Below are 21,046 nucleotides of genomic sequence, written 5' to 3' on the forward strand. Positions count from 1 at the left end.
TTGTGGCACTGCCGGGATGGGAAGTGCCAGAATAGGACAAGAAGGGATTTGCTGGGCAAAAATGTTTCTCCTTAGGGAGGAAGGTGAGGGCTGGGGGTTCCAGGATTCCCATTATCCCAAAGCTTTGTTTGGAAGTGTGGGGCTGTTCCCACAGAAGTTGGACCAGGTGGACCTGGGTACCCCTCTGGGGGCTGTGCCTGTAGGGAACCAATATTTTGGTCTGGAAATGCTCCCAGAGGTCAAATCTGACCTTTATCCTATGGATTCCCCTAATTTTCAGCCATAATTCCACATTTCAGGGACACAAACTGTGGGAGGGGCCCATGCTTCTCTCTGCAATCTGGGGAATGACCTGGAATGTTCTGCCAGCATAGGGAAAAGGAAATAGTTTATACATTTCTGTGCTGGAAAATTGAATTATTTGTAAATTCCTCCGATTGGCAGTGATGCTGATAAAAACACTGGGAAATGGCACATGGAATGTGTGGCCTGATCTGGGATTCCTCCTCTTCAAGCAGAATTTGCCATAAAAGAGATGAATGTGTGACTTAAGTGTCACAAATTGTTTCGCTGGGATTTTTATCTGAGGAATAAAATGAGCACTTGGTGCACTAATTAGAGGAGCAGCTGGAAAAATAACTCCAGGCTGCCACAAGAGGGGGGAAAATCCACCCCTGGATGTCAAATTATTTATTGGGATGAGAATAGGGAGTGTTTTGATGAAGCAAAAGTTGAGCTGGTTTCACCAGGGACCTGCCTGGTACCTCTGGGACATTCTGGGATGGTGACATCCTTGGGAGCAATGAAAAATGGGGGAATCTCAGCTTCAAATTCTGCAAGAGTCATGGAATTATTGAGGTTGGAAAAGATCTCTGAGGTCCTCAAGTCTAACCACCCCCAGCACTGCCAAGGCCACCCCTGCACCATGTCCCCAAGTGCCACATCCACAGAGCTGTTAAACCCCTCCAGGGGTGGGGACTCCAGCCCTGCCCTGGGCAGTGTCCAGCCTTTCCATGGAGACATTTTCCCAATATCCAACCTAAACTTTTCCTGGTTGTTTCCAGAACAACCTCGATGTTCAAACCCAGGCAGAAGTGGCATTGGTGCTGTGGTTTGGTGGCCATGGGGCCACTTGGACCAAGGTTGGACCTGATGACCTTGGAGGTCTTTTCCAACCTCAGTAATTCTAGAACTTCAAACTGAGATTCCAGTTTTTCACTGCTCCCCAGGATGTCACCTCTCCAATCCTGCCACTACAGGTGGCACATCCCAGAATGTCCCAGATTCTCTTTGGAAAGGGACAAAGTGACAGTGCCATGGCTGTGTGGTGTCAAGGTCACCGTGTCCCTCCAGGCTGCTGTCCTGATGCCCACAGTTCCCCAGGGACATTGCTTTAGTTTGCCTGCCCTGGCTCCTGGTGAGGGAAGAGACACCAGAGCTGGGGACAGGGATGGGATTGGTCAAAGACGTGGGCTGGGACAGCTGGAGACAGCAAATCTCTCCTTCAAAAATGAACTGTCCAGCTTTCCCTGGGGCAGACAGAAGGCAAATGCCTTGCTCTTAGGCATGGACAAATCCCAGGATCACAGGATCTTTAAGGCTGGACAAATCCCAGGATCATTAAGGTTGGAAAAGACTTCCAAGATCATCCTGTCCAATCTTTGATCAATGAAATGTTGGCTTCTGTCCACAAGCTCAGCTGGAACTGCCCTGTGAGGGACAATGGTGACATTCCCAAGCTGGAAATATTTTCTCTCCTTCTTTTGTCTCTCCCACTTTTCTTCTTTGGATTTTCCTGAGATTTTTTACTGTTGTGGATGTTTCCTTGTGTTTCAGCATGAAAAGAGCTGGATAAAATATTTCATTTTATATCTCAATATAAAATGTGTTTCAGTATAAAACAGCCCAGCCTGCTGGAGGGGGACCAGGAACCATTTCTGGGTTAAAATTAGAGTTCATAGGAGTCAGAGAATCCCAGAATCCCAGGTTTGGGTTGGAAATAATCTTAAAAATCATCTCACTCCACCCCCTGCCATGAGCAGGGACACCTTCCACTACCCCAGGTTGCTCCAAGCCCCGTCCAGCCTGGCCTTGGGCACTTCCAGGGATCCAGGGGCAATGGGTTATGATGGATTTTGGGTTTGTCTTTTGATCTCAAAGTGATTTTTCAGAGTGAGAAATGATCCAGCCCCATTCCAGCCTGTCTGTCCTTTAAAATGTGTTGCTGAGCTGGGAATTTTGGGCAGTGGGGTGGATTTGATGAGACTTGTCTGGATTTATGGGGGCCACTCTCTCCATGTCTGCTCTCATTTGGACAATGAGGATTATCACATTTTATCCTGTTCTGTGTTCTCACTGCAGAAATGAGGAATAATTACAGCTGCTGCTGCAGCCTGTCAGATCTGCAGCTCAGGAGCAGCAAGAGGTTCATCAAATTACACCGAATTATATCAAATTATACCCAATAAAATCCCACCCTGCCTTTGCTGATGTGCAGCCCAGCACAAAAGGAAGCCCCGAGGTGTAGTGCCCTCTCTGGAACCCACCTGTGCTTGGGCTGGGGTGCACCGCGTGCCCTGTGCTTTCTTTGCATCCTTGCTGAATTTTATTTCTTGCTGAAATGCAGCAGCCTGGGATCATTTTGGCTTCCCAGGGTGTGTGTGCCCCAGGAGGCACCCAGAGTCCTGCTTTAATGAGCTGCTGGTGCTGCCCAAGGTGCACCCAGAGCTCTCTGCCCGTCCCAGGGCAGGGGGCAGAGCTGATGGAATCCTGGGAAGTCTGGGGGGATCCCACTGCTCTTGAGCCGTGGGACAGAGGGACCAGCTGCTCACAGCTGGGGATGGACCTGAGTCTGTACAGACCTGCCAAATGGCTTTGGGTGCCCAGGGAGGGGATTTCAGAGAGGGCTGGGGGCTCTGGGGACTCACCCCCAACTCAGCAGCCCCTGCAGAGCCCTCCCCTGGGGACATCTGGTGACAGGGCTGGTCTCTGGGCGTCCTGCAGCTCCCTGGGGCTGCTGTGGAGCTGGCAGGTGTCTGATGGGCATTTATTCCTTACTGCAGCTCTGTTTTCCTTGGACTTTTCCTCCTGGTTTGAGTGCTTGTGCTGGAGCTGGAACAGGTCGCAGCAGATTCCCTGTCCTCCTCAGTCCCTGTCTCCTGGGGACACGGGGAGTTCACAGATTTATTTTTAATGGGAAGCAAACCAGGCCTGGGGAGGTGTTCCCTCCTCCTGCAGGACAAGCCAAGGGCTGCCAGAGTGAGGAACTCTCCAGCTCCTCTGCTCAGTGGGATGGACTAACCCCCCCCCCCCCCCCCGCTCCCCCCTTCTGGGCTCGGCTGGAGCCTTCCAGCCCCCATGGAAACCCCTCCTCCAGGGATGGTCCCGACAATCTATGGATCTTTTCTGTGGCGTTGTCATGGAACCAGATCCACACAACTGCTCTGACAACTGCAGGAGTGGAGGGACTTGAGGGGCACAGGGGCTCCAGTGGAGATGTTTGATCCTTTCCTCAGATCCAGTAAAATTTTCATGGAATCCTGGAATGGTTTGGGTGGGAAGAGATCTTAGAGCTCCTCTCATTCCATGGGCAGGATCCTGGGACGTGTTGGAAGGGACCTTGAAGCCCATCCAGTGCCACCCCTGCCATCGCAGGGACACCTTCCACTGTCCCAGGCTGCTCCCAGCCCCAGTGTCCAGCCTGGCCTTGGGCACTGCCAGGGATCCAGGGGCAGCCCCAGCTGCTCTGGGCACCTGTGCCAGGGCCTGCCCACCCTCACAGGGAACAATTCCTTCCCAATATCCCATCCATCCCTGCCTTCTGGCAGTGGAAGCCATTCCCTTGTCCTGTCCCTCCATCCCTTGTCCCCAGTCCCTCTCCAGCTCTCCTGGAGCCCCTTTAGGCCCTGGAAGTGCCTCTGAGCTCTCCCTGGAGCCTTGTCCTCTCCAGGTGAGCACCCCCAGCTCTGCCAGCCTGGCTCCAGAGGTGTCCCAGACCTGGGAGCAGCTCTGTGCTCTTCTCTGGATTCATTCCTACAGACCCACGTTCTTCCTGGTGGTGGGAGCAGTTGTTTCCTCCCAGAAGTCACTGGAGCTGTCTATAATTAAAACTGTTTTTCAAGGCCAAAGTTTTGGGGCAGACTTTCCCTGTTCCCGTTGTAGTTGTGGATTGAGCTGTAATTAGGGAGAAATTCTCTGCCTCGTGCTGGGCAAGGGGTCAGGCTGCTGAGGCGGCTCTGACCTGCCAATCTTTGAAACGGAAAGCCTTGTCTGGGAAATCTCCTGAGGCTGGAGCTGTTCCTGCTCATCCTGTGCCTCATCCCAGCCTGCCCAGCTGAGCCCGGCACGGCAATGACACAGCCCGGGCCGGCCGGGCACCGCAGGGAGCTGCTGGAGAATAAAAATAAACAGCAGTTGTGTGCTCCGGGCCCCGAGCTGCAAACCCAGCTCATTAACTTTAAATATCTCACCTCGCTGCTCGCTGGAGGTCACGCTCGGCAGGAGGAGTGCGGTGCTCATCAGCTCCCAGCGCACATCCTCATCCTCATCCTCATCCCGGCCCGGGCGCGCCTCGCTCGGGGCCACGCAGGGAACTTCCAGGGACCTGATTATCCTGAGAATGGCCAGGGAAAGGCTCATTTAGGGAGCAATCAGGGCGCATTATCCAGCCAATCTGATGCACAAGGAAGGCTCTGAAAACCCGGGCTAAATCCGTTCTGCCCGGGGGTGGAGGTGATGCAATTCAGGAATGTTTTCCCTCTCTCATTTCCCTTTTCCCTCCTCTCATTTTCCTTTTCCCCCCTCTCATTTCCAGGAATGTTTTCCCCCTCTCATTTTCATTTTCCTTCCTCTCATTTTTCTTTCCCCCCTCTCATTTCCCTTTCCCCCTCTCATTTCCAGGAATGTTCTCCCCCTCCACTTCCCCTCTCCAGCTCTGTCTTTCTCCAGCCCAATGAAGATTTAATTCCACCTCCAAGGGAGTGGCTCAGACAGGAGACTTTTGGAGAGACAGCTCCTGAGGGCTGAAGGTGGGGCTGTACCATGGGAATGGGGGCGGGATGGGGTCACCCCCTGCCCCTCCGAGCATTCCCTCGTTCCCTCAAAGCTCCGGCAGGAGTTCCCAGGAGCTGCTGCCGCTACCTGGAATGAGGGGATTTGGAGCCCTGCTCTCCCTGTCCGGCATTTCCAGCCCGGGCAGACTTCTGAGGGTGGATCCTGTGGGAACGGGACCAGGGGGAGGTGGGATGGGGTCAGGGGGTGGTTTGGGTGCAGCTGGGGATGTTTGGGGCTGCTGGTGCCCTGAAAAGGTGACTGCACAACTCTGGCTCTCTGGTTCCTGCTGCACATCCCAGCAGATCCAACTTCCCCTGGTCCCCGTAGGGAAGGTCTGAGGGAAGATGAAATCCTTTGTCTGAGCTCAAAGCTTAGGGAGAGGGTGGGAATTCTCTGTGCTCAGCTGTTATAAACCAGTGCATAACCAGCAGGAGCAGCTGCTGGCACCTGGAACCTCTCGGTGCTGGGGAGTGGGATCAGAACCTGGAGGAGAATTGGTGTTGAAGGGAAGTGGCTTAGGGAGTAAATCTCCTTTCCAAACGGCTGGAGGCTCTTTCATCTCCCCTGAGATGGTGTCCAACCCAAAGTCTGCTCCCTGCAGGGCAGTGGTGCTTTTTCAGTCCCCTCCAGATGTTCAGTCATTAATGATTTTCTTTTTCCTGTGTCCCATTTCCTCTGCACAACTCCTGACAGGAGGGCACAGCCAAGGGGGTTGGGCTCTGCTCCCAGGGAACAGGGACAGGAGGAGAGGGAACGGCCTCCGGCTGGGTCAGGGGAGGTCAGGGTGGACATTGGGAACATTTCTTCACTGGAAGGGTGGTCAGACATCCCTGAAAATGTTCAAAAACCATGTGGATGTGGCTTTTGGGGACAGGGGTCAGTGGTGGCCTTGGCAGTGCTGGGGGAAGGTTGGACTTGATGATCCTGGGGGTCAGTTGCAACCTCAATGATTCCATGATTTTGTGACCCCACAGGTTTATTTGGGAGGCCCAATGGACATTTTGCAGAGGTGCAGACACTCCTTCCTTGAGTCACTCAGGTCCAAAGCAAATCTCACTGGGCTGCAAGGTCTGGAAAATCTCTTGGATTCCCAGCTCCACGCTGCTCTTTGCTGCTCCTCCATCATCCTTGGTGCCCTTGGAATCAAAGAGCCACAGGGGTTTGGGACCTTAGAGATGATCCAGCTCCAACCCTGCCGTCCTCACACTTGGCACAGGGTGTTGGATGTGCCATGGGATCCCAGGATTCCCCTCTGGAGCTCTCTGGAGCTCTCAGTGGCCAAACTGAGCTCACACATGGCAAATGTTGATGCTGAAATTATCCCCAAGCTGGAATTATTCCCAAGGTCTCTCTGCACCCCATGAATGAGCAGTGAGGGGGAGCTTTGGCAAGTCCCTGCTGGCCACATGAGGTCTGTGGCACTGCAAAGGTTCCCAGAGAACCCAGAGGTGTTGCTTGGTGCCTTCAGCATCCTCTTCCCACAATGGGAAAACGAGCCAGGCTCCCACCACTGCCATTCCTTGTTATTGTCACACTTCCCTGGTTCCTGCCAGGGCTGAGTCCTGCAGGGACCAAAGGTCTGTGGGCACCTGGAGCTCTTCTCACCCAGCTGAGGGCCTGGGGACGATGAGCTGATCTGTTTTGGCTCTGCTGGGGTGGCCAGAGAGGTTCTGAGTCATTGCTTGAGTCATGAGGCTCAGCCACAGCGCTGGTGCCCCCAGGTGCCTCGGTGACATTAATGCCAGCATTAACACAGAGCTTTACAGGGAGGAAAATGTGAGGGCACTGCTAGGAGGGAACCAAGGAGTGATTTAGGTGGGTTTAAACCAGTGCTTAAGCTCAGCTCTGGTGTTCTGCTAAGATCACCCGCACAGGCAGTGACCCATCCCTTGGCTCAGGGAACTCAGGGATGGGGTGGAATCCTGCCTGAACCCCTCTGTCCTCACCCCCTTTGCCACCTGCCAGGCTGCCCTGGCCCAGCAGCCCCTCACCCCCATTCCCAGGGTTTCCATGTCCCAATAGACCCCTCACCCTCTTTCCCAGGGTTTCCATGTCCCAATAGACCCCTCACCCCCATTCCCAGGGTTTCCATGTCCCAATAGACCCCTCACCCCCATTCCCAGGGTTTCCATGTCCCAGCAGCCCCTCACCCCCATTCCCAAGGTTTCCATGTCCCAATAGACCCCTCACCCCCATTCCCAGGGTTTCCATGTCCCAATAGACCCCTCACCCCCATTCCCAAGGTTTCCATGTCCCAGTAGACCCCTCACCCCCATTCCCAAGGTTTCCCTGTCCCACCCCACCGTGCCCCTAGGTTTCCCTGCCCTCCCAGTTTGTAAATAAGCTCTGGGAATGTGTGAGTGCCTTGTAATCATGGAATCTTTAAGCTGGAAAAGAGCTCTGAAATCCTCAGGTGCAGCCATTAACCCATCACTTCCCAGTCCCCATGGAACCATTTCCCTTCCTCAGTCAGGCACCCCAGCCCGGCCGGGGTTTATAAATCTGCATTTGTGCCTGGGAGCAGGGAGGGGAGGGAGCTGTCCTGGGGCTGTCCCGGGCCAGGGAGCACATCCTGCTCCACCTGGCTGCAGCTGTTCCTGCCTGTGCCCCTCCAGCCTTCCCAGGAGTTCTCATCCTGTGGGATGAGCTGTGCTCAGGCCTCAGCGGGAGCCTGGAGGCAGGGGAGGGGAGGATGTGACCAGCACCCATCTCACAGGGGGACTGGGGTCCTGTGAGCCTGGCTGGGTCAGGGTTTGTGGGATGGCCCCTGGAGAGAAGAGAGGAAGGTGAGGGAGAACAGACAGCACACGAGCTCCCAGCCTTCTCCTTTCTCCCCATCCTTAAACCAGCTCTGAGTTAATTTGTGGATGATCCACACATGGCTCAGAATCCCAAGGACCCTGGGGAGAGCAGCACATCTGCAGCACAGGGATGGGAGGGCTGGATTTGATGCCAGGCCTCGATCCCCCTGCAGCTCCCAGCGCTGGTGCGTGGCTGTGGGGAGGAGCAGGAGGGCGAGCTGGGCGGCTCCTGCTTGTGCCAAACCCAAATTCCACACTGTGCTCCCAGGACAGGATGTGAAAACCGGGCTTTGGTGATGCCCGGGCTGTGCAGAGCAGCCCTGTGCAGGTTTTGGTGTTGGTTTTTCTAACATTTCTCTCGTGGCTGTCAAAAGGAATTTTCAGACAAACCCGTGATTTCTCTCTGTTGATGAAATGATGCTGCAGTCTCCTGAGGTGCTGATGGCAGGGAAGGTTTGTTTTCTGCAGCTTCACATGAATGTTAAAGGGATATTTCTACCAGGCAAAAGTGGGGTCTAGTTGCCTTGCTAGTTAAGAGTTTTAATTGAAAAGGCAGTCAGTAAGGGGATAATGCAATTGTCAATGGCATCTTTCTTTGGAGGTTGTGGGAAATGCTCTCATTAAGCTGATAATTAAAGCCTGTGAAGTTAGTGATGATCCCTAGCAGAGGCACAGGGAAGTCAGCCTGAAGTCTTGTACAAAGTCAGAGCCCAGCAGTCCTTTTCTCTGGAATCACGTGTGGGACCGAGTCCTGCCTGTCCTCTGAGGGTGGAGTGACACTGGAGAGAGCCCGAGCTGAAAGACTCCGTGCTCGGGGTCACACGGGCACAGGCCAAATGTATGCGGGGGCAGGTACCAGCATCTCTTTAAAATGCAAATTGTTTTCTTGCTAATCTGGCTAATTTAAAGAAATTAGCATCCCAAAGCATCCCGATTTGCATCCCGGCGCTTGGATTCGCTGCTATCGGAGCCATCGAGCGCAGTGCCGCGGTGTAAATCACCCGGAGCCGCTGTCACCTTGCGTTCCCTTCCCGAGCGAGCCGGGACCGGTCCACCCGCGGGATGCCCCCGCGAGGGGCAGCCGGGGGAACGCCACAGCCCATAAATGTTTCACAGAACGGCTCTCCAGGTGATGAGCTGCCCACCACTTACCTCAATATTCTGGCCCAGAAATGAGCCCGGTCCTGCAGAGCCCCGGAGCTGAGAGCGGTTTTGGAAACGGGACCCTCCCATTTTACAGAATCCCCTTTCAGAACCTCACCCCAGGATATTCCCCCCAGAAATCCCAGATCTCCTGGATTCCGGAGATCGCAATTCGGCCCAGGGAGCGCTCGGGCTGTGCTGGTTTTGGACCCGGGCTGTGCTGGTTTTGGTTTTGGGCTCGGGCTGTGCTGGTTTTGGGCTCGGGCTGTGCTGGTTTGGAGCCCGGGCTGTGCTGGTTTTGGACCCGGGCTGTGCTGGTTTTGGTTTTGGGCTCGGGCTGTGCTGGTTTTGGGCCCGGGCTGTGTCGGTTTTGGACCCGGGCTGTGTCGGTTTTGGACCCGGGCTGTGTCGGTTTTGGATCCGGGCTGTGTCGGTTTTGGGCTCGGGCTGTGTCGGTTTTGGACCCGGGCTGTGCTGGTTTTGGACCCGGGCTGTGCTGGTTTTGGTTTTGGGCTCGGGCTGTGTCAGTTTTGGGCTCGGGCTGTGTCGGTTTTGGACCCGGGCTGTGCTGGTTTTGGTTTTGGGCTCGGGCTGTGCTGGTTTTGGGCTCGGGCTGTGCTGGTTTTGGTTTTGGGCTCGGGCTGTGCTGGTTTTGGTTTTGGGCTCGGCTTTCCCAGGGCGTTTGTGCCGAGATAAGGACAAGGAGATCGCCATCGGCCGCGCGGCTGCTCGGATCGCGCACACGGGGTGTGGTAAGAGGCACAGATGTGGGGTGTGATACGAGGCACAGATGTGGGGTGTGATAAGAGGCACAGATGTGGGGTGTGATACGAGGCACAGATGTGGGGTGTGATAAGAGGCACAGATGTGGGGTGTGATAAGAGGCACAGATGTGATTGATAAGAAGCACAGATGTGATAAGAAGCGCAGGTAGCAGTGGTGGCACGGCTGGCACCAGCGCTGCCGCGGGCACTGCCGGCATTGCTGTCGTGGCCCTGGCATTGATCTGCTGGAGTCTCACGGTCTGAGACACTTCTCACACCTGGGGACTGAACAGCAGCAGCTCCAGGCAGGGCTGGGTGCTGAATGGGAGCAAAACACAACCCCAAATCCTACCGGTGCTGGAAGCAGGTCTGATTTACCCACCCCATCAGTTCAATAACATGGAGGAGGAGATGTCCATGGCCTGATCAATGAAGGAGATTTTCCACAAGATTAGGTTAAGCATTCTCAGGAGATCTGGGCATTGAACTGCTCAGAAGGGGATTTTAAAGATCCTTCAGCAGGCATGAGTATCCCTTTTTTTTTTTTTTTTTTTTTTTGTGGAGGGAAAAGTGACTTTTGGTACAAAACTCCCTCCAAACAGTCCCATGCCTTGTTCAGAGCAGGAGCCACACTCAGCACTGCAGCAACTCAGCTCATTAGTGGCAGGACCTGTCACCTGTCCTTGCTGGTGGCACTGAGGCTGTGCCTGCACTGCCTGCTCTGCATGCCAGGCATACACAGATGCTGCTGGGAAGCTGGGCTGAAATACCTGCTGGATCTGCAATGGCCTGGCCCCTGCTCTGCCTGCTGGATCCTGCTCTGCCTGCCCTCCCCTCCCTCTGGAGCCTGGGGCTGGCCCTGTAAAGTTTGTGCAGAACCTGAGAGGGAGAGCCCTGGCTGTGCTGCTGGCTCCTGTTCCCCTGCCAAAATGGCTTTTTGGGAGCTGCCTCTGCACTCTCTGGGACTGAGGACTGACCTGTTCACCTCAGTGTATGGCTTGATTCTGTCTTTGGGGGCATCTGGGACACAACAGGGGTCATTCCCTGGTACAGCAAAGGATTTGGATCCATGGGCACCGGGAAGTTGCTGTGGAGGTTTCCCAGGGCATGGGGGGTCTCTGATGTGCAGCAGATCCAGAGGGGCATGTTGGGCTCTAAGGGGTAATTAATTGATTATAATGAAGGTGGGGAGACCCTGGCATAGATTTCCAGAGCTGTGGCTGCCCCCGGATCCCTGGCAGTGTCCAAGGCCAGGCTGGAGGGGGTTTGGAGCACCCTGGGACAGTGGAAGGGGTCCCTTTTCACATCAGGGTGTTGCACTATATGGCCTCTAAAAGTCCCTTCCAACCCAACCTTCTGTCTGATTTCCGAGTCTCTGATCTTTTCATCTCATTCCAGGGGATGGCCAGGTGGATTTTGATGAATTTATGACCATTCTGGGACCTAAGCTGGTGTCGTCGGAGGGCAGGGACGGCTTCCTGGGGAACACAATAGACAGCATATTCTGGCAGGTAAGTCAGCATTGCTTGAATTGCAACTTCAGCCAGCTCTCAGCAGCTTCCAGAGTGGAGTTGTTGAGGAGCACAGGTTGTTTTACTGAGTGGGAATGATTCTGGAAAGGGTGTTGAGGTCCATCATGCTGGGGGCTGTGGAAGAACATCCCACGTTGGGAGAGGGAATTGTGTCCAGCCAAGCCCTGTGTTCCTGTGGATGGATGCAGCTGGACACAGCAAAGCACCCCAAGACTCATGCAGCACCTTTGGGAGTCTGGGATTCACTTTTGGAAGAGAAAAGGATTTTTCTCCAGGAATCTTTTGAGTAGGGAACCTTGAAGCTGCCCAGCTGCTCCCAGAAGTGTGTCCCTGTCCAGTGTCCCTTGGCTGTGGCAGGGGTTGTTCCACACAGAGGGAATGTGCTGGGCAGGGCACTTCCCACTGGGATTTCTGCTGAATTCAGGGATGAGCACTCTATATTGTGCCAGAGAAAGTTTTGCCCCAGGTGCTGCCCAGGGGTGGTTTGGTCCTGCTGGTCCCAGGCACTGGAAGGAGATAGATCCAGCACTGGGAGCTGCTTTTTGGCTGCCCTGCAGTGAGACTTTAAACAGCACTGGAGCTTCCAGGAAAAGCAGTCCAGGCCATTATGGCAGGATCAAAAATCCCCCAAAACACAGAGCTGCATGTTTGCTGCCAATGGATCAAATGTGTGGCTTCCTGTGGGATTCCAGCTCCTTTCACTGACCATCCCACAACCCTGGCCTGCTAAGAAACTTTGGCTGTTTCCAAGTTTAATGAAGCAAAAGAGCCAAACCTGGAAATGAGATTTTCTGCCTTCTTTTACAACCCTCCAGCCCTGTCCAGACTGAATTGGGTGGAGCTTTGGAAGAGTATTTTAAAAGGCTTTTAAAAACTTGTTCCTGGCCTCCTGGCATGGGACAGGAATAACCCTGAAAATTCTGCTCTGGATTCCAGGATTTGGTTGTCAAAGCAGGAGTTTGGTGCTGGTGAAGCCCCCATGGTTTGTGATGTACCTGGAAGGAGTAATTGGCACCAAGAGGGGCAGGACTGGGAGCCAGGGATGTTTTAGTGCCTTCACTGCTCCTTGGGAGCCTCATCCCAGCCTGGGAGGGAGAGGAGGGAGCCCCATCCCATCCCACGGAGCCATTGGCGCCTTCCAGAATTCCAGCCCCTCAGGAGCTGCTCAAGAAGCAAAAATCCTGGTGGGAAAATCAAGTTTGTGAGCTGAGCTCTTGGATGGAGAGCAGAGAAGTCTGGAGCCTTCCTGAAAATTCCACTCACAGTTTAACCCACTGCTTTTAGTGACGCTCCCACCTCTGCAAATGCCTGGAATGAGGCCGGGAGGCAGGATTGTGCCTGGATTTAGGGCAGCAGGGTTCCTGGGATCAACCTCCACAGGGACATGGCCCTGGTGTCTCCCTGTCTGTGGTGAGACAGGGAAAACGGAGCAGAGGCTCCGGGTGGGAGCCCTGGGTGGGCAGGGACAGCCCTGGGGGCTCCTTCAGGCAGCAAAGCTCTGACTGAGTTCCACAAGTGCTCCATGGCCTTGGAAAACAGCAGTTATGGGCTTTGCCACCTCTTTACTCAGCACTTCCCTGGATTTCTCAGCCCTTGAAGAGCTCTGGTTGCTTTTCCTCTGGGGTTGGAGTACAATGTCTTTGCAGCTTTTTCCCAAAGAAAAAGCAAGGAAAAAATCACGGAAGTGTCATTTAGGGAACAGGTTCTCCTTGCCCATTGCTCCCTGGCTTTACCCAATCCCTCTGCAGGGCCATCAGTCACCTCATCCCTGAGCATTTCTGCCTCTGCAGCATCTCCAGTGGGATTCCTGATGGGAAACCAAGGCTTTGTGGGAATCATGGCTTGGCCGTGTTCCCCACTTCCCCCTGATGTGCAATTTCCACATTTTCTGGAGCAAATGGCAGGGGCTGAGCCCGGCTTGCTGACAGAGCCCTTTAGCCCTGCAGCCATTCCCAAGGAAGGATTTTAAGGAGGGAATGGTGCCCACAAGGCTGTGGCTGTGCCTAGGGCTGGGGGGCAAGGATGGGGCAAAAGGGGCACCTGGCTGGGCAGTGCCACCATGAAACATCACCCCAAAGCTTCCTCAGTCAGTCCCATGGGAGAGAGGAACCTGTGGGCATCCAGAAAGTGCCTTCCCCTCCCCATCCAAGCAGCTGCCCTCCAGCCCTCCCCATGCTGGGATGTCTTTGCCAAGCTCATTTCTAAGGGTAAAGACCTCCAGGCTCCAGGGTTAAACACTTCCTTTGGGGGTGGAATGTGAGGGAACTCCAGGCCCTGGGGCCCAGAGGGAATAACAGCCCTGGATGAGAGGTTTCTAATGGAATGAACCTCTCTGGGGTGGCTGAAATGCTTTGGGAAGTCAGGACAAGTGGCATTGTTAAACAACAGGGCTGCATCTGCTTCGGGTGCAGGAGAAATTCTGTGCCCACAGCACTGATGAGGTGGTTTGGAAAAGCCAACACTTTGTACCTGACCAGCTGAGAGCCAAAGCACTGCCTGATTAATTTCCCCCTTTTTCCCTTTGCTGTGTGCACACGGAGGCTGCAGGGGATTTCAGGAAGGATATCTGGGGCTTTGTCTGGCATGAGGGGACAGGGCTGGGTCATCCTCTCAGCCACGGTGCCTGTTCATCCCATCAGGAGCAGCCCGGGCATCTGCGGATAAACAAAGCTGCTTTGCAGGAGCACGAGGAGCAGAATTCCAATGGGGAGATACTGCCCAGAGCTCTCATTTCTCACTGTTGGGATGTCTCTGCAGGTTTGAGGAGGCAGGTCCTGTGTGATAATTTACTTGTGGGGAATTTTGGAAGGAATTCGAGACCGACCTCGGAGCTGGTTTTGATGATGCAGTTTACTTTCTTATCTTCTACACAGGCAGGAAGGGTGAGCTTGGCTCACATCTTTACTGCATGGCTCAGAAGGTCACAAGACCCCTAGTTACAAGACTTTTTAAGGAGTTATTGACCAACAAAACACTGCCAACAAGAATATTTATGTTTTTGACCCAATCCTTAAATATTCCATCTTATGGACCCATGCTACAGTGTCAGCTTTCTCAGCCAATGATGTTATGACACACAAACCTACAGTACTGCATTCTAAACTCCTTGTTTACCTCTGGAACTACTTTTATTTTTTCTATATCTTAAACTCTAAACATTCCTTTACTTAGCTTAATGTGTCTCTGCTTTAAACTATAAATCCACATTCTTGCTTGTAGCACCTAAGTTTGGAAGCCTTTTCCAAGGTCTCAGATTAAATCCTGTGTTTAATCTTAAACTTTGGTTTACAGGCCCAAAGTTCTGAGAGCTCTTTGCATTTTGGACTCCACCAGTCCTGCAAATGGAACAGCTCAGCAGCTGTTCATGTTCTCTGGGTTTGGGGGAACCTTTTCCTTTCTCCAGGCTCTCACAGACTTTTGGTAGGGGGAGGGATATCCTGGGGTATATGATCCTTGATGGGTGAGTAGGAATGGCAAAAAATCCAACAGCATCCCTGTGTGAGGAGGGAGGGATGTGCAGGGACAGTGGGGACAGGCAGGGACAGTGGGGACAGGCAGGGACAGCAAGGACAGGCCAGGGACAGAAGGGACAGGCCAGGGACAGCAGGGACAGCAGGGACAGGCAGGGACAGGCAAGGACAGGCAGGGACAGCAGGGACAGGCAGGGACAGCAAGGACAGGCAGGGACAGGCCTGGGACAGAAGGGACAGGCAAGGATGTGCAGGGACAGGCAGGGATGTGCAGGGACAGGCCAGGGACAGCAAGGACAGGCAGGGACAGCAGGGACAGGCAGGGATGTGCAGGGACAGGCCAGGGACAGCAAGGACAGGCAGGGACAGGCAGGGACAGGCAGGGACAGCAAGGACAGGCAGGGTCAGGCAGGGACAGGCAGGGACAGCAAGGACAGGCAGGGTCAGGCAGGGACAGGCAGGGACAGCAAGGACAGGCAGGGACAGCAAGGACAGGCAGGGTCAGGCCTGGGACAGCAGGGACAGCAAGGACAGGCAGGGACAGGCAGGGACAGCAAGGACAGGCAGGGTCAGGCCTGGGACAGCAGGGACAGCAAGGACAGGCAGGGTCAGGCAGGGACAGGCAGGGACAGTGGGGACAGGCAGGGACAGGCAGGGACAGGCAGGACAGGCCAGGGACAGGCAGGACAGGCAAGGACAGCAGGGACTCCTGACTCTGAGCTGCACCCCCAAAGGCCACTTTGCTCCCTGGAAAACGGGGGTGCATTTGGGGCTGGCTGGGGAGGGAATTCAGCGAGGGGAAGGGGGATCAGCGCTGGGGGGGACACGGGACAGCAGAGGGACACGGCTGCGTGGGACACGAGGTTCCCCTCCCAGCCCAGCATGGGCACAGAGGTTTCCTGCTGTGCCCGTCCCTAATCCCGTGTGCAGCTGGGAATGCAGGAGAGTCCCAGGGGACAGATCTGGGCTCTGCTGATCTGGTCAATCAATTAGTGCCTTAATAGAGTGAAATGGAGGGGAAAATGGGAGGGAATGGCCTGGCACGGGGCAGGGCAGGGAGAGGGAGTGAGGGAGCAGGGAATGAGAGGCTGTGTTGGGGCTGTCTCCAAAGATGGTTTTGCCTGGAGAGGGATTTTTCTTTATGGAGTTCAGAGATAAACCTGCTGCGGTTGCTTCCTGTGTGTGAGTTTCTCCTCCTGTCCCTGCAGAGGAGTTAATCTGATGATGGCAAATGAGCCTTGCTGCAGAGGAATTGTTTGTGTCTGTGTCCAATTTGATGTGGGAACAGATCCAGGTGCCCCTTTGGGGTCAGCCCTTCCTCCCTCTCCTCCTCCTCCAGAGGCAGTGCAGCCCCTCTGGGCAGGTGCAGGATGTTGTAAAACCACAGGATGGGACATTTTACATCTTGCACCAGAATTTTTTGCTGGTGCTGAGCTGCTCTGCTGCAGAAATCTCGACTCCTGGATTTCAGGAGCTGCTGTGTCAGCTTTTAAAAGAACCTTCTCAAATCGACTGCTGGGGAGGAAGAGAGGTAAGAGATTGGGAAGGAATTCTTTCCTCAGAGGGTGGGCAGGCCCTGGCACAGGGTGCCCAGAGCAGCTGTGGCTGCCCCTGGATCCCTGGCAGTGCCCAAGCCCAGGCTGGACAGGGCTTGGAGCACTCTGAGGTCATGGAAGGTGTCCCTGCCATGGCAGGGGGGGAATGACACGAGCTTTAAGGTCCCTCCAAGCCAATCCATTCCACATCTCTGTGATTCGTAGATCCAGTGCCCTCCCTCTGGGTGGCTGCTCCGGGGTTTAAATCAGAAAATGCATCTGAAAGTTTGGGTGGAAATTTGATGGATGGGGCCAAAGATGGAGAACTGGGGCAGGACCATTGCACCAGGAACACCTCCCCAAATCCTCCTCCACCAAACAAATCATCCCACAGCACCACCTCATTCTGGGCAGCACTTTTTGATTGTTGAACCTGAGATATGTTCAAATTATGTCCATGGGAAAAAAAATCAGTACTTTAAAAATATCCACCATTTCTTGGGTTTTCCCAGCTGGAAAAGTAAAGGAGAGGTTGGAAACCTTCGCATTGATTATCCTGCACCACCACTGCAATGTGAACTGGCAGCCAAGGCAGAGACCTTTCTTGGGACACCCAGCTGTGGTCACTGTGTTCACCAGTGCCCCTGAACTCAAGCATCCTGATCATATCCTAATTTCAGGAATTAAATCTCCTGCCACAGCTGCTCCTGCAGTTTAGGTCATGGTTTCCTCACATCCATATTTAAAAGGTGAGATTTTCCATGGGAGGTTGCAGGTGACTGGTGTGAAGTTGATCCCAAAAAACCCGGGACACTGTTCAGTGTCCTTCAGCTCATCCCAAATATCCTGGGACTCTCCCAGAGTGTCCTTCAGCTCATCCCAAATATCCTGGGACTCTCCCAGAGTGTCCTTCAGCTCATCCCAAATATCCTGGGACTCTCCCAGGGTGTCCTTTAGCTCATCCCAGATAACCTGGGACACTCACAGAGTGTCCCAGAGTGTCCTAGAGCTATCAGAGGGAAGCAGCCACTTCCAGGGTACAATTCATGGGATCTGCTTTGGGCATCAGCCTCAGGAAGGGATAAATTGTGCTTCAGAAGTGCCATGTTTACTGCATTTGGTACAAAAAATGTGGAGGGAAGTGGTTCAGGTGGAGCTGTGTGCACTGGGGACAGCTAAATGTCACATCATGGGTCCCAGCCAGGCTTTCAAGGCCTTTTTGGTTTAAGTTCCAGCCCCGGGGTGCTGTTATCAGTGGAAGGGGAACAGCTCTGCTGCCTCACTGAACCTCCCTTTGCTGCCAGGACATTATTGCCCTGTTGCTCTCCGTGGATTTGTGGCAGCACAGGGAGAGCTGAGCCCGTGCAGGGATGAATCCATCTTCAGACACTGCCTGCTCCCTGTGCCTAGGCCTGTGTCCAGATGTGCTGGCACAGCTGGAGCAGATGTGAGCACTGCAGGGCTTCATGCCGTGGCCCGTGGTGGCACAGTGCCCCTGTCACGCCCCTGGAGCCCTGGATGAATCCACCACAGCAATTCTGGCAAGCCTCACATTCACCTGCCTGTGAAGAGACCTCCTTTCCACCCCCACATTTTCCCTGCAACAAAATCCACCCTCCCAAACCTCCAGGGCCGAGTTTAGAGCTCAGCACTGGAGACACTGGAGATGGCAAAGTTTTGGAAGCAGCAAAGCAGGAGAAAAGCAGGATTTCCTTGTCCAGCTGTGGTTTTGAGCTTCAAGCAGCACATTTAGGCATCAGAAATGCTCTGCAGCTTTGGTTCAGAACCCGTTTAAAGCAGGCAGTTGATCTCCAAAGGGTTCCTGCCTGCCGGGTTCAGGATCTCTGGCTGCCCTGGAAGGTGTGACTGGGCTCTGTGCACCCTCTGCAGCACTCAGGGACACTTCCTCCAGCAGCTGTCATGGTCCAGAGGTTCTACTTTCTGTGCCAGTTTATTTATAAACTCAGTCTGCAGCCCCAGGGCTTTTTTTTGGGGAGTTGTTTTTTTTTTTTTTCTCTTGCCTGGTGTGTGAAATAGGAATTGTGCTGTGAATTTCTCAGGGATTCACTTGGAAGTGTCAGGAGCAGTCTGTAGGAAAGGTGAATGTGTGTGAGCATCACTTGAGGGGTGCATGGCACAGGGCTGGGAGAGGCTTCCTGGCTTTTTGTGGACTCCTTCCTGAGGGGATCTGAATCCCCAGCAACCCTGAGGACAGGGATCCACCCCTCATGCTGTTTTTTTGGGAAGCGGGATCATTTTTCCTTTGGAAAAGCCTCTGGGTGATGGAGCAGAGGTGATGAGTTTCAGGCAGGGGACTTTCAGGGCAAATCCCAAATCCCCTCACTCCCAGTGTCAGGAATAAGTTTCTGCCAGAGAGGAGGATCCACCCAGCCTTAAAACCCAATCCAGATCTCAGGATCATCCATCCATCATCCATCCATCCATCCATCCATCCATCCATCCATCCATCCATCAATCATCCATCCATCATCCATCCATCATCCATCCATCATCCATCCATCCATCCATCCATCCATCCATCCATCCATCCATCCATCAATCATCCATCCATCCATCCATCCATCCATCCATCATCCATCCATCATCCATCCATCCATCATCCATCCATCCATCCATCCACCATCCATCCATCATCCATCCATCATCCATCCATCCATCATCCATCCATCCATCCATCCATCCATCATCCATCCATCATCCATCCATCATCCATCCATCCATCCATCCATCATCCATCCATCCATCCATCCACCATCCATCCATCATCCATCCATCATCCATCCATCCATCATCCATCCATCCATCCATCCATCCATCATCCATCCATCCATCCATCCATCATCCATCCATCCATCCATCATCCATCCATCATCCATCCATCCATCCATCCATCATCCATCCATCCATCCATCCATCCATCCATCCATCCATCCATCATCCATCCATCCATCATCCATCCATCATCCATCCATCCATCATCCATCCATCCATCCATCCATCATCCATCCATCCATCCATCCATCCATCCATCATCCATCCATCCATCCATCATCCATCCATCATCCATCCATCCATCCATCCATCCATCATCCATCCATCCATCCATCCATCCATCCATCATCCATCCATCCATCATCCATCCATCCATCCATCCATCCATCCATCCATCCCTCATCCATCCATCCATCCATCCATCCATCCATCCATCCATCCATCCATCCATCCATCCATCCCTCCTCTCTGCACAGAGGAAATTACATGGGAGGAGCTCCAATCCTGCCAGACCCTGCCTTTGGCTTCCCTGGATTCTTCCCATTCCTGTAATAAAATCATCTCTCACTGCACTGCAGGAATTTTGTTGAGGGAAATCTTAATTCACTCAAAGGAAAGTCTGATTTTCATGGAGGTCTGAGACTGGGAATTTAAAACAGACTTGGCCTGTTTATTTCTTCTTTTTTTTTTTTTTAAGAATCCTCACGGTGAGATAGAAATCTACACATTGCCCTGCCTCCAAACTCTGGCATTCAGTGGAGTAAGAATATCAGGGAAACTGAACTAAGGCTTGAAAAAGATGGAAAGCCAGGAAAATAGACACTCCATCGCTCATAAACAAGCAGAAACCTCGAGGCGTTGGCAACTGATTGCAACAAAGAAATGTGTTAGGAAGAAAATGACCTTTTCTGTGAAAGAAAATCTAAAAAAATAAATTACCTGCTTAAAAAAAAAAAAAAAAAGGAAACAAAATAAAGACCTTTGGAAAAATGTAAATGAAGAAGCTGCAAAGATCCCAGTGCTGGGGGTGGGGAGTGCTGGAGCTCCTCAGGATGAGGGGAGGAAAGGCCTGCAGGCCCTGACTGCCAGGGAATCCCTGCAGCCCAGCGGGTAACTCGCATTTTCCCAGTGTGTATCCCAGATTTCAGGCACACCTGGAACCTGGCACCAAAGCCCTGGCACAGGGTGCCCAGAGCAGCCGTGGCTGCCCCATCTCTGGTAGTGCCCAAGGCCAGGCTGGACACTGGGGCTTGGAGCACCCCAGGCTGGTGGAAAGGTGTTGGGGTTGGAATGGGATGGCTTTGAAGGTCCCTCCAACTCGAACTCTTCTGGGATTCTGAAAGAACCCCCGGGAGGTTCCAGGCCCTGAGTGACCCCTGGGTGTTTGTGATGCTCTCCAGGTGTCTCCTGCACACAGCTCCTGCCACGGCCACCCGGGGCTGAGCTTCTGCCCCTGCAGAGGCGCTAGGAGCAGTTTGGAAGTGCCCGTGGAGAAGAGAGGTGTCCCCTCTGCCTCGCCATGCTCATCCAGCTGTCACCTCTGTGGGACAGCTGTCCCACCACTGGTGGCCCTCACAGAGTTGCTCAGGCCCAGCTGTCATGAGCTACTGCCGGGATGGGGACATTCCTGTGGCCACCAGGGTGGAGATGGGCCTGGCCATCCCTGCTGAGGAGGTGGAGATGGCCTGGGTGTCCTGCAGGCTCAGCTCCATCCTGCCCTGTCCCCCGGGCCCCTCTGCTGCTGGCAGGAGGTGGGACAGGGGCTGGGCCCCCTCCCTCCCCTTCCTTTGGGATCTTGCCCTGATTTCTCCAGGCACTTGTGCCACCAGTGCTGCCAGTGGGGTTGTGCTTCAGTTTGGAGGTTTTTATTTCAGTTTGGGATTTTTTTAACTTCAGTTTTTTTTCTTTTTTTTAACTTCAGTTTGGAGTTTTTTGTCAGTAATTTCTGGGCTCTTG

The 21,046-nt window shown here is 53.7% G+C and overlaps 1 protein-coding gene across 5 annotated transcripts in view; it reads left to right on the top strand.

Moving 5' to 3' along the window:
* CALN1 (calneuron 1) overlaps nucleotides 1-21,046 on the top strand; it is a 146,573-nt gene that overhangs the window by 88,475 nt on the left and 37,052 nt on the right. For all 5 annotated transcript variants that reach the window (XM_068210109.1, XM_068210110.1, XM_068210112.1 and 2 more), the window contains one exon: nucleotides 11,159-11,271. In XM_068210109.1, coding sequence (XP_068066210.1) covers nucleotides 11,159-11,271 — 113 coding nt within the window. The remainder of the gene's footprint in view (nucleotides 1-11,158; nucleotides 11,272-21,046) is intronic.

Source organism: Anomalospiza imberbis, chromosome 20, assembly GCF_031753505.1.
Source record: "Anomalospiza imberbis isolate Cuckoo-Finch-1a 21T00152 chromosome 20, ASM3175350v1, whole genome shotgun sequence".
NCBI lineage: Eukaryota > Metazoa > Chordata > Aves > Passeriformes > Viduidae > Anomalospiza > Anomalospiza imberbis.